The 16798-nt window shown below is 32.7% G+C and overlaps 2 protein-coding genes across 3 annotated transcripts; one reads left to right on the top strand and one right to left on the bottom strand.

Annotated features, from left to right (window-relative positions):
* Window positions 1-226: 226 nt before the first annotated feature.
* Window positions 227-6646, bottom strand: LOC105326932 (pituitary tumor-transforming gene 1 protein-interacting protein). Of its 2 annotated transcripts, XM_011427174.4 has the most exons (8): window positions 6369-6646; window positions 6140-6189; window positions 5620-5728; window positions 5030-5141; window positions 4535-4600; window positions 4259-4305; window positions 3735-3749; window positions 227-2312 (listed from the first exon to the last, which is right to left on the bottom strand). In XM_011427174.4, the coding sequence occupies exons 1-8, from the start codon at window positions 6535-6537 to the stop codon at window positions 2263-2265; spliced, it is 618 nt and encodes a 205-aa protein (XP_011425476.3). In that variant the 5' UTR covers window positions 6538-6646; the 3' UTR covers window positions 227-2262. The 2 variants fall into 2 exon arrangements, with proteins under 2 accessions (XP_011425476.3, XP_011425477.3); XM_011427175.4 differs by lacking the exon at window positions 3735-3749 and having other exon boundaries at window positions 6369-6643.
* Window positions 6647-6755: 109 nt separating this feature from the next.
* Window positions 6756-11566, top strand: LOC105322349 (26S proteasome non-ATPase regulatory subunit 3). The gene is made up of 2 exons (XM_034454295.2): window positions 6756-6885; window positions 9754-11566. The coding sequence occupies exon 2, from the start codon at window positions 9766-9768 to the stop codon at window positions 11275-11277; it is 1512 nt and encodes a 503-aa protein (XP_034310186.1). The 5' UTR covers window positions 6756-6885; window positions 9754-9765; the 3' UTR covers window positions 11278-11566.
* The last annotated feature ends 5232 nt before the right edge of the window (window positions 11567-16798 follow it).

The raw sequence follows: 16798 nt of genomic DNA, 5'->3' as shown, positions 1-16798 counted from the left end.
GCACTTTTTACCACAGATTCCTGATTGTGTATATGTATTTTCATGAGATTTAAACAACTTATGAATTTTAGGGCACATATTAAGAAACTGCTCCTAATTCTCCTTTTTGTCTTAATTTTTTTTTTTCATACGCAAACCATACATAAAAGAATCTGCATTGTACTGTTGTTGCACTATTCCTGAGGCCCAAATCCTTGTTAAAAAACCCACAAACAAAACTCAGAACTAAAATGATGAAAATGTTTATTGTGATCATAACTCGCAATCAAGTAAAATTTCACAGAAAGTCACCAACATTTAGAAAAATGTACTTTGAGGAAAATTATTCACAATTTGAAATACCGATACATGTAAAGGTGATAATTAAATTTTATTTCTTATTGAGATAATATTATAAATCATCAAAAAGAAAAAAAAAATGTCATCACTTTTGTTACATTGTAAAATATTTAAATTATAATGAAGATATGTATCCCTTTTAAATTTTACTTTCAATTTTCATAAAGTACCAGATAGAATTTCATAGGAAAGACAATTTGAGCCATTAAAAATCTAAGACACAAGGAAATTTTTTCTCATAAAAAAGTTCAAATGTTTACTGATAATTTAATAAATTATACAAGTGTAAAATTCACACAATCTCTCTCTCTTTCTCTCTCTCTCTCTCTGTGCAACACCTGACTATTCACAAATTTACATTCGGAAAAAAAAGGAAACTAGTATATTAGAAGACAAATTTAGATAATCCTCATGCCTTTCACTGGATTTTTCTTGGTTGATATTTTGGTCAGGAGAAAATAATAAATAAAATCTGTTGTATGTACAGGTTAAAACATTTCTCAGTTATGAAAAATTATTATCAAGAAAATATCATTTTACAAATCAACCGATCCTCTTTAAATATCACATCAACACAAGTAAACAATACTAAGACCAGTTTAAATTGAAAAAAAGAAGTTGCTACAAAAGCACAATCAATGCGGAATGTGGGCAAATTAAGGAAGGGTGCGACTCCTACACTTATGTATTATATACACTGGGATGAAAGTTTGTATCTTGGAACAAAACATATATAGCTGGAAATTGATTGACGCATTTTTAAGTAACCCAAGTTAAAATTAAAATGTTGTCATTCTGAAACTTAACAGAAAACTTTGCAAATATTTAAACTACTGGTACCATTTATGGATTTACATGGCCGCTTTATTTACTTTAATCAATTCATAAATACATGTATAATCAACCCAGAGGTATCTGGTCGTAAGTCGAAAGTTATTTTGTAAAACATGGCCCTGAAAACTGAAGAGAAAGATAAACAGCTTTCCCATAGACAACAACAAAAATATAGGTACATGTACATATTCAAAAAGTATATACAGAATCTGATACAATTTAAAATAAATTGTTTAACTACCGGTAAATGAAACCGACATGCTACAAAATTAAACCAACTATTCACTATCCACCTGTGAGCATTATATTTCCCATTTTTCTAAATTAAATTTATTCATATGCATGTATATTGAATAACATCTGTTTTTCAAAAAATATACCCATGTGCAAAATAAATCTTGTTACATCAGAAAAGCACCATCAGAGGAAGAAAAACTAATCATTTCATGGATAAAAATATCAGTGCAAATGGATATAAACTGATGGACCATACATAAATGTTGATTAGGTAAGTAAGGAAAATGATTGATGTTTAAGGTGTAAATGATAATGGCTAATAAATGTACAGGGTGAGGATCAATATCTACATTTCAACATCAAAATTGAAAAAAAAACAAAACTCTACAACAGATGCTTCAATAAATTTTTCAAGAACAACCCCCCCCCCCCCACCAAAAAAAAATTCCACAAAAAAGAAAAAACTTAAAAAATTGACAACAAAATCTCAAATTTTTCAGTAATCAAGGTTTGATTCTATTTCCACTGATTTTGATCATGGAATGAACTTTAAAAACACCCTGTAAAGGTGATGATAACTCAAAAATAATTTCATTTTTCAAAAACATACAAAAACATCAATGTTATTTTAATTTCATGTCAAGTTAAATGTATTTTATTTTTAAATCAAAACCAAAAACACAGGAAAAAATTGCAAATCACACAAGAGAAATTCAGAGTTCTACCAAACTTTTTTTTTATAGAAATTCTTGCATCGTCTCTCCTTCAGTTGGAACATTAAACACAACACCAATTGTTCTTCGATTTAATGTTGTGGAGTTCTCCTGGCTTTCAGCTTGTGTTCCATTTTACTTAGGCTTCCTCATTATCAAATCTCTGATAATTGTCATCTTTCATCAGCCCTATAAATAGAGAGTAATAATACTTATGTAAATACATTGACCTTTCAAGGTACAGAAAAACTCAGTTATGACAAATTCCTAGGAACCATTTGATTTTGTTATACATGGTTAAAAGGAATTATTCCTTTTAACCATATATTAATAACAAAATCGTATTACTAGTAAGAAGTATATAGCAAATTCTTTTTGCACATGTCTCTTATGTCATGAACACCATTTGTTGTTTATTCAGGCAATATATAAATGCATTTTTTAAAAACTATTTTTTAAAAATTTGAACCTCTTGATACATATACATGAAAATATAATCTATTAAACATTTCTGTCATTTCGTTGAAAAAAGGATGTAAAATTTGCTATTTTCCACTTTTACAGGACTTACAATTAGTTTGCTATATCTGTAAATTCTTTGTAACAAAGTTTGTTACATGTATAACTGTAAAATTTCACAAGGATTTGTTGAGAATTTTGCTGGGGGCTCCACAAAATTTTGCTATATCCTAAAATTCTCTACATCCATGCACGTACTAAACAAGTTTTACTGTTTATATTGAATATTTAAAAATTTGCATTTACAACCTTTTTGTACTAACACCAATCAATGTAACTAATTAAAACTCTGTCTGAAGAAATTCAAATTTAAAGTTGATCGAATCAATGGAAATAAAATTATAATTTTCCCAATAACAACTTTTAATTAGGTTTCCCGAAGTTCATAGAAACTATATGATAAATACTGGTAGTACACCAAAGCTAAAATTAAATGTTGTCCTTGATTCAGGACACATCGACTCTTCATCCTTTCTCATTTTTTCATAATTATTTATATAAAAACAGAGCTTTTACAACCTTAAGTACCTGTAAATTATTATACATCGATATATGTACATGTAAACAAGAAGCAAGAACAATTCTCATCTAATCGTGAAAACAGTTTTTTTTTCAAATACCGTAATAGAGCCGTTTGACAGACAACATTCAATAAACAAAAATTATAACCATTCCTTTCAAAATTAAAACTAGCTATGAAAGGGCTTGAAGACATATAATGGCTTAAAAAAAATCAATCTAAGCTTAAAATGTATTTTACAGGTATCATATGGCATTTATCTTCCTCACCTTGCAGGGTAAATGAGAGGGATATTGAATCAGAGAAAAAAAATGGGATAAAAAGTATTACAGTACATGCTAAAATAAATAAATTTTAATGAAAAAAAACCCCACCTTCATCTGTGAAATTGTCCTATTGTGTATTGAACAGTTTTGATTTGTGTGAAAAAGAAATTAAAAACAAACCCATACCACCACTAATAATACCCGAAATGAAGTACATATGTTGTACGATAAATCCAATTTCTTGGCAAAAGAAATGTATTAAAACAAATGGTATAATACAACAACATTCCCTGCATCGCATTTTACCTTTGAATGAAATTCCTGGGGTGAAGTAAAAGCAGTGGCAAAAATCATATATTAAAACATGAAACATATACATGTACTAGTAACTTAGTTTTTCATCATTTTATTGTAGTTTATTTATTTGATGGAATTCATCATCTGATTCATTTATTTTAGGAATTAAACTTTTTTTGTACATTGTGTAGCAAGGTCAGGCTGTCATATGCCAACAGGATTAGTGATTTAATAAATAAAATTTGAGATCATGTGGAGGTTCAGTTTTCATGAAATTCACTAATTCTACTTCAGATCCCTTTAAAATCATTTTCATTTGTAAGCCTACATTACAAACTCTCCTAACCTCTTTTTTTAAATATCGTCTAAAATAAATTTTCAAAATGGTTGTCACGACTTTTTTCAATGTCCTTTCCCTATCTACACTATTCACGATTTTTTAAAGAGACTTAGTGTGAAATAAAACCTAGACTTCTCATCAATCCTTTGTCCTTGACAATCACATTAACATAGCCTTCAATTATTTAGCTTACCATATTTACGGCGAATCTCATCAGTTTTAGCTTTCCGCTCTGCTCGCCTGAAAATGACAAAAAAACCATGCATTGACAAATCCATTTAGTGTTATATGAAATTGTAAATGGATAAAATTATGGGAAAAAAAAAATGTGTTTTTATGTTGACCTAACTGTACTTATTTTCAGGAGCAAAATTTGATTGAAATGATACCCATAACAAAACGACCAAATAATACTTATTAGAGGGAGATTGAACTTTAAATATTCTATAAATATATTATAAATACTTACTTTTCTGCTGATTTTTCTTGTCTGTCTTTCTTCTTTCTATCCCACTTTTCATCTTCTTTGGCATACCTATGAAAAAGTGTAAGCTTTTTAAACTTTTGTGGACATGCCATATGCCTGGTATGTTGTTCTTTTAATTGTTATTTTTATACTGAAAGGTTGATTTTAATTTCTAACAAGGGCACCGAAAAGTGGAGCATCCATTCCCAACCTGAAACATTGTTGGGGAAAATGCATCATGTAATTGAGGATACCAAATAAGTATACATTGGGAAGGGGGCGTGTTCAAGGTTTTTTTTTTAATCTTGTCATAAGGCTGAAACAGACACACATACACACATTGCAGTGATGCTATATCCCCCTTTGCAACAAGTTATGCAGGGGGATAACAAATAAAACCAACAAAGTTTTGCTTGCAATTTGACTTCATCAATAAATAGAAGGGAATGTTATTGTCATCTACGTAACTTATATGTTTTGTTGTCTACAGTGACTTACTTGTTTTTGTTGTCTTTCTTGCAGCAGCAGCAACAACAGATACACACAAGCACAGCCAGCAGGATGATTCCTCCAATCACCCCCATAGCAATGATCAGCGCCTCAAAGTTCACTGACAAAAGAAAGAAATTAGTATCCTGGTCACTATCGGTTCATTAAAAAGAATTGTCTTACAATTCAGGTTATATTTTAGAAACTGTTGATTTCTTGTGTCAAAATCTAAAAACAAAACAGACAGAGAGAGATAGAAAGACAATTTATCGCAATAGTAAATAAGAGAGCGGACATTTTATTATAGCTGCAGGTCTGGAGCTCCCAATCTGAAACATTTGGATGGACGACCTGGGAGCTACAGTGCCTCCAAAGTAAAAAACTGAAATTTACAGTGCACAAAAAATTGCACTAGTTTTGGACTATTTAAACTTGGGAGACACTGTAGCTCCCAAGTCGTCCATCCAAATTTGTTCATATCAGAAGCTTCAGACCGGAAGCTAATTTTATCCAAACACATTCCAAAGTAAGCACAGAGAGAGAGACAGAGACAGAGAAGAGAAAGAAAGAGAGAGAGGAGAGACAGGTCATAGTCTTACCCCAACATACTCCCCAGCGAGCCTCAGAGAGAGAACATAAGGATGATTTAGGCAGGACATCTCCCGTTGGATAAGGAACACATTTACTGTTGGTTTTGCACCAAAGACACTAAAAAGATAGTGTGGTAATCAAATCAAACCTTCATGTCAAAAAAAAAACCCCCAAACATACAAAGACCGACTAACATCTAAGAAGCATAATCTTAATAAAACCATTTACAAAAGACCCTGGACTTTCTGTTCGATGTATCTATCTATTTCTTGCTTTAAAAGAAGTTAAAAATGACGCTGGATTAATGCGAAATATGCACACTGATTGTGTAGTCTAAGCTCAAAAAGCAGACAAATTGTGTTGGTTGCAAAGAACGAGCCATGGCTGAGTGGCCAACAATAAAATAGACAGGCCTATTTCACAGCAATGTTTGACACAACTACCCAAAGTCCAAGCTCTTGTTAAAATGGTCTTAATTAATTGTCTATCAAGAACAAAGGACTTTAATTGTACAGTAATTATAAATACCTTAGCATCCTTTAAACAAGTTTCACAACTGGAATTTCTGCTCATACACACTGAAAATAAAACTCTTGCAAATGTTCAAAAGGTTTTACTTTCAGGATTTAAGTTATATAAACCACTTATCACTTTTTGTTCATATCTATATGCCTATATGTATACCTGTTTTAAGGTGCTCACTTGTTATAATGTGATTTAACAAGTGTACATCTATTGATAGTGTTACACTTTTTACCTTCTTGGAGTGAAGGGGTTGACACTGGGGTAGGCTGGCTGGTTGGTACTGCCTTGGGGGTGGTTGGTTTAAAGGTGGTTGGAGTATCTGCCGTACCGTTTCCAGCCGCTGAAACGCTGCCAAAAATCATGAAAATGAACACTAGCGCTATATTCATCTTGAAAAACATTCTTTTTTCTTCCCGATGTCACTTGAAGGTACAATGGTGATTTGACGTCTTATTTCTGAAAACAACTTATGAGTAAATATCACAACTTCCGGCGGTGACAGCTGATGGTATTACGAGGTACAATGTAGTTCAAACAAATGTCGAAGGCTAGTTATATTTTTAATTAAAATTTTTGTCCTCATAAAACATCAAAAAATTTGTATTTATTGTTTTGTTTAAAAAACTTTTTCTATAGGATTTGCGCAGTAATTTTCAATTCGAAGGACGACTGTTCATCCACTTCCGGTTTGAACTTTCAATTGTGCTTTTTCATACCGACGGCAAGTGGTTGATAAGCCATTGCCTTGGGTAGGTGTTATACATTTTTTAAAGTTTATTTGTGTGTAAAAGTTTCATATTTAACTAACCATCCAATTTTGGAAAACATTATATACAAGTATGGGAATATGATAGATTAAAAGCTGCCACGGTTATGAAAGGGGGGGGGGGATAAGACGCACATGTGAATGAGTAAACATCGACATTTAGAATGAATTTCTGACATTATGAACGTTTATTCTTCCTTGATGAATAATTTTTGATATGTTTATCCATTTGGTACAGTACTCAATTGTTTTCAATTTGGGAAAGTGAAATGTGTTATTGACAATGACAAAAAAAATCTCCTCTAACGTAATATTCTGTACATATAGACCAGAATAACATGCGTTCTCCGGTAAATGTTTGTCATGAAGTAGTCAGGCACCTCAGTCCTTGGATATACAGCCCATTGACAACTTGATTTCAGATTGTAAGACACCTTGTCTCATAAGCTTGCAGGTTGGGAACCAACCCCCGTTTCGTGGGTTGAGTCCCATTTGGTGGTTTAATGCCTGAATGATATTGTTTTGGTTCGCTGCAATTGTTTTTCATTTGCTTGGATGATAGAAATTGAAAGTAAAGAGTTCAAGGAATAAGGCAATCTCAAATTTTAAATAAAATTTATCTATACAGTCGTTTTAATGGTAACGAATATTTGCCAGTATCGAATAATTTTTAGAAAAAATATTGGTAAAAGACGAAGTTTAGCTTTTAAAAAATCCTAGCTATGTAATTATAATACAGAAATAAATATTTTATCAGTGTGTGAAGTTGTTTGACATTTGCTCAATTATTTACCGAAATGTTTACAAATTAAAAAGGTGACCCAGGTATGAGCTGCCGGAAGTGCAAGGCAGAAAAAACGAAAGTGTGAAAACAATTAAGCCTAATTATGAAAATAAGTTTGTTATTGACCCTTATTTGGTGGATAATTAGTAATTATAATCCATTTAATAAGATAAGGCATCATATTAAATAATAAAGGAGCTTTGAATGAAATTACGACTTCAAATAGAACCATGTATAGTTTTCCTAGTTTCGGATCACTGCGATAGAAGCATTATTTGCCTGGATATATTGATAGATATACGGGCAAAACAAAGGCAAATGGCAACTACTTATCATCAATTACTATTGTAGTGTGTTTTCATTGAAATTCAGTTTCATAAAGTAATGCAAATGAAAACTGTTTAAGTCCAGTTTCAATTTGACGGGAAAACGGTATGATAAAAATAACGGTCATATTATTTGTTTAAATGACATATTCCCACAATTATTTTTCTTTCTTCATTTATAAGTCTATTAACATGTACCTCTAGTACATTTTTTAAATTAATTCGCCTCAAAATATTCGGCCAGAAGTAAAAGAGTGCACTTGATTCGATACTGGAAAACGAATTCGAAACTAGGAAAATGGAGGGGGTGTTGAAATTACTATCTCCGTAATTCATCCTTAATTATATTTTCGGATACTGCATTTAAGAAGGACAAAGAAATTTGATTTAAACAAAAAATAAAAACATTTGGAATTCCGATAATAATAGTCGCATGCACGACGAAACCGCATACTGATTCGTTACCGGTAAAACGACTGTATCTATTTGAAGACTAAACACTTTGTTCATACACGAATTCTGGGTTAGATTTCATTTTGGCCTTTGGTTGAAACAGTTTTACACATGGGGAAAATTGGCATATAGAATTTTTTTAAATGAAGGTTTGATTATGAAGCAAAGTACTTGCCGTGGTAGTAATCATGTGATGATGCACTTTTAATCCAGAAAAACAGAATCCAAGTTGAAAAAAAAAAGTTTCATGGGTATAATCATGATAATAGGTAAATTATTAAGGCATTTAACCACCAAATGTGACTCAAATCACTAAACTGCCTATGGTACCCTACCTATAGTGAATACGTTTACTTTTAAACATACATGCAGTGCATCTTTTGGAGTCTTGAGTCTATCAAGTGTTCATAATTGGTGACAAGGGCAGTTAATTACGAGAAGGCTTGATTAATGGTGTAACAATATTTTCAAAAAATTTACATGTACATTTAGTTTTGTGAATTATCAGTATATTTATTATTATGGTAAATAGGTTGGAATTTACATATACATTTACATGTACATATAGTTTTGTGAATAACAGTATATTATGGTAAATAAGTACTTTAATTTTATATCCCATTTGGCATATAACATCCCAAATGGGCTATTGTATAATTTGTATTTCACTTAGGTGATTGGTCCCAAGTCCCAACCTTTTTAACAGTATTTCATTGATAATTCCATGTCTATACTTCTAAAGTATACACTAATAGGATACAGGGATAGGCATTCACATCCACAATGTTTAATCCCTAAGAGTTGAGAGATTCTCAACATGATTTTAGAACTTTATAAAATCCCATTAAAATAAAACATTTTTAATTAGCCCTGCTTAGCCCCTTACGCAGTTATATATGGTAGCAGGTAAAATAACTATGTAATGATAACTGATATACTGAATCTTGCAATTAAGATTATATTTTGTGAAAACCTTATGATGTTTAAAGTAATCCTTGTTTTACCCCTTCGTTTATAGGAAATGCTGATTTTAGTAGGATTGATTAAGAATTTAAATTTTTTCCAATCTTTTAATTTTTTTGTGTTCTGATTTCGAAGGGTTCAGCCGAACTTAAAGAACCAAAATAATTTTTATTTCACAGCATTCAAAATTCTCAAAAACAACATTATTTAAAGTTATATACCAAAAATAGACAACATTTTACATGTAACCTAAAAATAATATGTACTATACTGTCTAATTACAATGATAAAACATTAAACTTTAGTAGACTTCTTATTTTTTCAGTCTGTTGACAGAATGGTTAAGAATATGGATGTCGAGATGAAGGACACTTCTAGTCCCAAAAAGAATGCAGAGAAAACAGAAAACTCTAATGGAGTCAGCGAAGAGGAGCCCAAAAAGGATCCTGACCTTTTGACCCTGGAGGACATCAGAGAGCATGTCCGTCACATTGAGAAAGCGGTTGCCACCAAAGAACCACGATATGTTTCTCGTGTCATTCGCGGTTTGGTCTCAATCAGGCGGCGGTTAAATCCAGTGGTTTTGCGGAAACTTCTACAAGGATACTTGAATTCTAATGTGGCTCTGAAAGAGGAATTATTAGAATTTGTGGTAGATTCGGGGCCAGAACCAAACGGAGTTACTCCGTTTAGACCCAAGTCAGGGAAGGCTATTGTTCTACTCCCAGAGGTAGAAACCTATCTTCACTTGCTTGTTGTGATTTACCTCATTGATCTGAAGAAATATGCAGAAGCTGTCAAGTGTGCAGAGTCTTTAGTTCAGAAAGTGTCAGTTCAAAATCGACGGACGCTAGACATGCTTGCTGCCAAGTGTTACTTCTACTACTCAAGAGCTTATGAGCTGACCCAGCAACTTGATAAGATACGAACATTTTTACATGCAAGGCTGAGGACCTCTACTCTAAGGTCAGATTTTGAGGGCCAAGCTATGCTCCTAAACTTGCTTCTTAGAAACTACCTAAACTTCAACTTATTTGAACAGGCTGATAAGCTTGTGTCTAAGTCCACGTTTCCTGAGAGTGCCTCCAATAACGAGTGGGCACGTTTCCTGTACTACATGGGCCGAATCAAGGCTGCCCAGCTAGAGTACTCAGAGGCACAGAAGTATCTGCAACAGGCACTCAGAAAAGCACCACAGCACAGTGCTGTAGGATTCAAGCAAATTGTTCAGAAGCTCTGCATCACGGTAGAGCTATTGATGGGGGACATCCCTGACCGACACCTGTTCAGACAACCTTCAATGAGGAAAACCCTGGCACCCTATTTTCAGCTGACCCAGGCTGTGCGAACAGGAAATTTAGCCAAGTTCAATGAAGTCCTGGCCAAGTTTGGTGCCAAGTTCCAGGGTGAGGATACCTACACCCTGATCATTAGACTGAGACATAATGTGATCAAAACAGGAATCCGAATGATTAATCTGTCTTACTCGCGGATATCCCTCACTGATATTGCACAGAAACTGATGCTGGATAGCCCGGAGGATGCGGAATACATCGTTGCTAAAGCTATCCGGGATGGGGTGATCGAAGCCAACATTGACCACGAGAAAGGTTTCGTGCAGTCACGAGAAACCAGCGATGTTTACACGACCCGCGAACCAATGGCCGCCTTCCACAGTCGCATCACATTTTGCCTCGACATTCATAATCACTCGATCAAGGCCATGAGGTTTCCTCCGAAATCGTACAACAAGGATTTAGAATCGGCAGAAGAAAGGCGGGAGAGAGAACAACAAGAGCTAGAGAGTGCTAAAGAAATCGCAGACGAAGACTTTGATGGCTTCCCGTGATTTACGTGCTAATAGAAACACTTTTTGGATATGTATTTTCTATGATGTATACAGTGTTTTAAGTAAATGTATACATCATAATTGTATTACATGAGTTTGAAAATAATGATGTATACATAGTAAGTTTAAGAAAAATATGTATACATTATGAATTGAAGAAAAATTTGATGTATACGTTGTGAGTTGAAAAAAAACATGATGTATGCATTGTAAATTGAAATAATAATTGAAATGTATGTTCTTTAATATGAATTGAAAAAAAAACCTAAATAAAACATAATTTAATAATGATCTTTCTTTATACCTACCGTTAAAAACCAAATTTACAGGCAATTTACTGTAGGTAGTCTATTGTGCTGAGAAATTTCGAAGTGTTTCTTTCAAAAATCAATGTTTTGAGTTTGTTGTTGAGTAGAGGTCTTCTGAATTAAAATGAGGGGTTATGGACTGACAGAGAGGAAATATCTGTAATACAGGTGCCAAAAGTATGTCAATTTATTATTCTTTTCACTATATATTTCATTGAAAACCAACTTTTTTCAAAGACTCATTTAAAAATAACTCCTTGACCGATTTTAAAAAGACTTGGATTGATAAATTCAAAATTTCTCTGACTTTTTTGGCATCATATTTAATTATTTTTCCCACGCACCTTCAGTTCTTGAGATATGATGTTTACAATCCAAAGTAAGATTTTTCGGCTCTAATATTGCAAAGGAATTATATTTATAGTAGAGCACTTGAAAAATATCTTCGTGTTGTGTTTGAAATATGAAATGTTGCATATGAGTTGTCAAAAAAACTATTTCATTGTATGTCAAAGAGTGCAAATTGAATCTACTTTAATCAATAAAAATTTCATCAAAAATAAAATTAACATAAAAAAACCCTTTTAAACATAAGCCTTGTTTTCAATGAAATATATATATATATAGGGAAAAAAGAAAAGTTGACATACTTTTGGCACGTTATTGTATCTAATTCCATCTACAATTATAACGCTATTAACTATTGGAGAAAAAATAACCTTTTCCCGGTTTAGTTTCTACATTAACGGAGTTTTTATGACATTTAAACAAACTATTAGGTAGACTTAATTGACGAAAAGACATAACACAAAACTATGTGGAACTCTCATTGTAAATACATGTTGAACTGACATCGGACTAAAGTGTTGGTTATCATTATCTGAAAGCAGACCCAACACAAAGCTCTGTAGGACAGTTCTTGTACGCGCTTGTGTATTAGAGAACTGAGATCGGTTATCGTTCTTTGAACACAAACGCCCACTTTCATCAAATATACTAAACGTGTGTGTAAAACAATCAAAGCAATTTTTAAACAACCTTTCATAAAAAATTTTTATCCAGGAGCGAACCTTTTTTTTTATGGTCAAGAATTTCCGGACCATACCCATGCGCGGATCTAGAGGGGGGGTCGGGGGGGTCCCGACCCCCCCTGGAAAATGAAAATTTATTAAATTTACATAGTAAAATTATCGCGAAAATATGCCTCGGACCCCCCCCCCCCCCCTGGCAAACACAATTATCCTTCGGACCCCCCCTGGAAAAATTTTCTGGATCCGCGCATGATACCTGATCACACATTTATTGCATGTGCAGACGAATTTAACAAAAGTACGTACATTCTGACGAACTTTTAAAATATTGATAATTGTCGTAATTGGCCGCCATATTTTTAAGAGGTTGAATTGAAAAAAATTATAAACATAAAATAAACTTTAACTTTTTAAAATCAATTGTTTGCCTTCAAACTATTATTTAGCGAAAAAATCCATATATTTTTACTTTAACATGTGTTTTCCTATATTTGATACAAAGGCAGTTTATTTTTATTCATATGGTCAAAAAGTCGCCATGACCACCCATCCATCGCAAAGACTAATCTGTTGGAACCTCTCAAAAATTATATCATATCAAAGAGATAACATTGATTTTTCTGAATTAACCACACAAATATTTCCGACATATTTCCGGTTCCGATAAAGTCCAGAAACGAATTTAGATGTACCGGAAGAGGCTGAATAGTTCTGATTGATTCGTTTTTATTTTTTGTAAATTTTGAATTCCCAGGAGATTGATCGTAGTGTTTGCACTGGTTCTTTATTCTAATCTTTTTGTGTACCTGAAATATTCCGCCACTGTTTATCTTTAACACAACGGTTTTCCTAAAGTGCTTTTTGCTTTTCTCCCTTGAACCCATTTCCTACACAATGTATTCAATGTATCTTCATATGTAATCAATGATTTAAATGAATCTTTGACCTATGTTTTTTTTTTAAACCTTCCCTCCCCATCATTCTGTTTGTAAATGGTAAGACTTACAGAATAAAAGGTTATCCTCGAAGTTTTAAGCACACATAGAACCATTTTAACTAGAGCTTGAACTTTGGGTAGTTGTGTCGGCCATGATACCTATTTCTAAATCAGGATTACGCACATGCTTGGCAGAAGACAAGCTGGAACTTAACTGTTAAATTAACTATATGTTACTAATATCATCTCTTTGGAAATATATTTCTCCTTAAGTACGTACGTGTAGTAACTGATACATGTAATAGTGAAAACCATAGAGGAATGCATGATCTGCACATAATAACTAATTGATACAATATTTCTTTTTTCCAACATGATGATCTGCACATAATAACTGCTTGATACAGTATTTCTTTTTCCAACATGCTTTAAGTCTATGATAATGAGAAAATATATGCTTGACTTCATATCGGAAATTACTCATTTTCTGTGTTCCCCTTTTTAATAAACAAAAGAAACCAACAACAAAAAATTGATCCAGATAAATATAATTACATGTATCAAAAATAAACCTCAAAAACATAATACACATTCATCCTTCACCCACAATATTGCCTTTTCGATATTTATCATCGTTGTAGATCCGTGTAAAAAACTATTAAGTAGATGCTTGCACGACAAAGAACCCCTTGCTAATCTACATATTCATTAACGCATGTAAAGAAAAAAACATTTTGATTATTTTTGAATTTCTTTTGATGTAAAAAAAAAAAGAAAAGAAGAGAGAAATTAGTTCTCAGTCTCTTTATGCTTGTTTGTTAGCGATTAATCTAAGTTATTTGCATATCCTTTTGTAAGTTGAGAAAATGCCATGTAAATCTTTTTTTCCATGCAATATTTCGGATAAAGCAATGAAAAGTTGTATCTTGAAACTTCATGCCAAATTTTATAAGACCATTAAATAGTAAAATGCTAATGCTTTTTTTAAAAGTAAAACTTTATTGATTAAAAAAAACCCTGATTCTTTGAGACAAAATAAATTGACATAATCCATTAGAGTTTCTCAATCTCTTATACTGGTCTGTAGCTCTTAGTCTGAAAAAGAATCGGATGGACGACCTAGGACCGAGATCGTCCATCCGAATTTCTTGAATATTGCCATTTCTTTCGTACGCGGACGCATGTTGGCCAAATTCTCACCGAGACTTAATGGTTTGTATTTTAACTTTAACTGCGTTTAAAGGTACTATTGGCATTCCGATAATTTTGAAAATGATTAATTAAATAAAAATATAAAATTACCGGCATCGGTATTCCCCATGCGCGGATCTAGAAGGGAAGAGGGAGGGTTCCAGATCCCACCCCCAAAAATTTCTTTTAATTACATGTACATTATAAAATTACCAAAAATATGCCTAGGACATCCCCTGGCAAACTCTGATAACTGTCAAACCCTCAACCTCCACCCCGAAAATTTTTCTGATCCGCGCGATGCTCCCCTCCTCGAAAAACGTTTTTTTTTCTTCTTCAAAACCCCCTGTAAAATTTCCAGGATCTCCGCATAAATTATATACTATAAGATTCATTGGCGCTTGCGTTCGATAAAAAATACGTGTAAAATGTTTGGTCTTTTTACCTTCATACCTGGCATACCCACTGTGTGAATATAATCGTCGTCCATATTCTGTCTATATTATAATTCAATTAGTGTGATTAAATAAGTTTCTCAAAATAAAATGCACATGCAAAAAACAACAATCGGCGAATCAAACTACAGCCAACTTTTTAAAGATCTTTATTTGCTTATATACATGTAGTATAGTACTTTGTTTCTTTTACTCAGTGTTTATACATCTAATATTGTACCATGGTCAGGTATCAATTTTTTATATTACGTCACAAGTATGACGCAGCTACGACGGAAGACCTAATCGTTGCTTGAACTTTCAAGAAATAGAAGATGTTCACGACTTCAAAAATACGAGAAAAACACCAGGTGGAATATTTCTACTTGGGACAAGTAGCCTTGTGCAAGGAACAGTGATGGACAAATGGTTTAGCCTCCTGTTCCTCTAGCAAAGGATCCGTAATTCATCAGTTCTTATTCTCTGAACTCATATTTGTCTCATTTAATAATGGAAGCAAGAAATAGAACAGGTGATTTATACCCAGCAAGAACTCTTGCAAAATGTGTGCTGGTATATAAAATTGGAAAGCCTGACTGTAATTTTTTGTCGTCCAATAATATTTACTAAAGCAAGGAAGGTTCTTCAGATGCTTATCGCCACAAACAAAGATATTGGAACTACAAAAAACGCAAGCTGATTTAACTACACATGATCAGGAAACTGTATAATGGCAACAAAAAATCTTATTAGGATACCACAACTCCCTATATATATATATATATATATATATATATATATATATATATATATATATATATATATATATATATATATATATATATATAAGGCTTGGAGCGAATAATATTGTAGAGTAATGCATTGCATTACCATTACTTCAGAATTTGGGCATTAAATTACCATTACCATTACTAAATTTTCTTAAAGTAATGCATAACATTACCATTACACGAGTAAAGTAATGCATTACCATTACCATAACTTTGTGAAAAGTCAATTAGTTTTTAAAAAGTAATTTAAAAGGTGAAAAAAAAATTGTAAACGTTTCATATATAAAACACGATTAAACATATTTACAGGTTCATGTTCACTATCACGTTCAAATTCAATGACTTGTACAAGATTGCTGTTACACTTTATGATCATCAAAGTTTCAAAGGTTTCATCTTTTAACTGACTCATGTCGTGTTTGAAAATCTAAGATATAAGTGTTCAGGCAATAATAGAAAAAAATACATGAATCTTTTATTTTCTCAGTCCAAAATATTGTACTTATATACAACACAGATATTTTGAGAGAGAGAGAGAGAGAGAGAGAGAGAGAGAGAGAGAGAGAGAGAGAGAGAGAGAGAAAGAGAGAGAGATTATTTTCAGATGGGTTATAATACTAGAAATAAGTTTAAGCTTCCAGAGATCATATTTGGACAGTGCATTCTCTTAAGTGCATTCTTTTTTGCTTTTAAGGGTGTATGTCTGTTCTCTATTCTAATGCAACATAGCCAAGAGAAGGGTAGGGATTGGGGTGTTTAGCACCTCTTAAAACAATAGATTGTTTTGATACTTATATTATCCTTGGGGCATTGTGTGCTGTTAACACAT

This window comes from Magallana gigas, chromosome 10, assembly GCF_963853765.1.
Source record: "Magallana gigas chromosome 10, xbMagGiga1.1, whole genome shotgun sequence".
Lineage (NCBI taxonomy): Eukaryota > Metazoa > Mollusca > Bivalvia > Ostreida > Ostreidae > Magallana > Magallana gigas.
The sequence above is the reverse complement of the archived record's forward strand: the minus strand, read 5'-3'. Positions and strand labels throughout refer to the sequence as shown.

What these genes read in the sequence shown, in the direction of transcription:
- LOC105326932 (XM_011427174.4), bottom strand. Translation starts at nt 6,537, where the DNA reads ATGTTTTTCAAGATGAATATAGCGCTAGTGTTCATTTTCATGATTTTT. An exon ending in CTTGTTTAAAGGATGCTAAG is followed by an intron (nt 5,729 to 6,139) that starts GTATTTATAATT and finishes CTATCTTTTTAG; the next exon opens with TGTCTTTGGTGCAAAACCAA. An exon ending in CAAGAAAAATCAGCAGAAAA is followed by an intron (nt 4,306 to 4,534) that starts GTAAGTATTTAT and finishes TGTCATTTTCAG; the next exon opens with GCGAGCAGAGCGGAAAGCTA.
- LOC105322349 (XM_034454295.2), top strand. Translation starts at nt 9,766, where the DNA reads ATGGTTAAGAATATGGATGTCGAGATGAAGGACACTTCTAGTCCCAAA.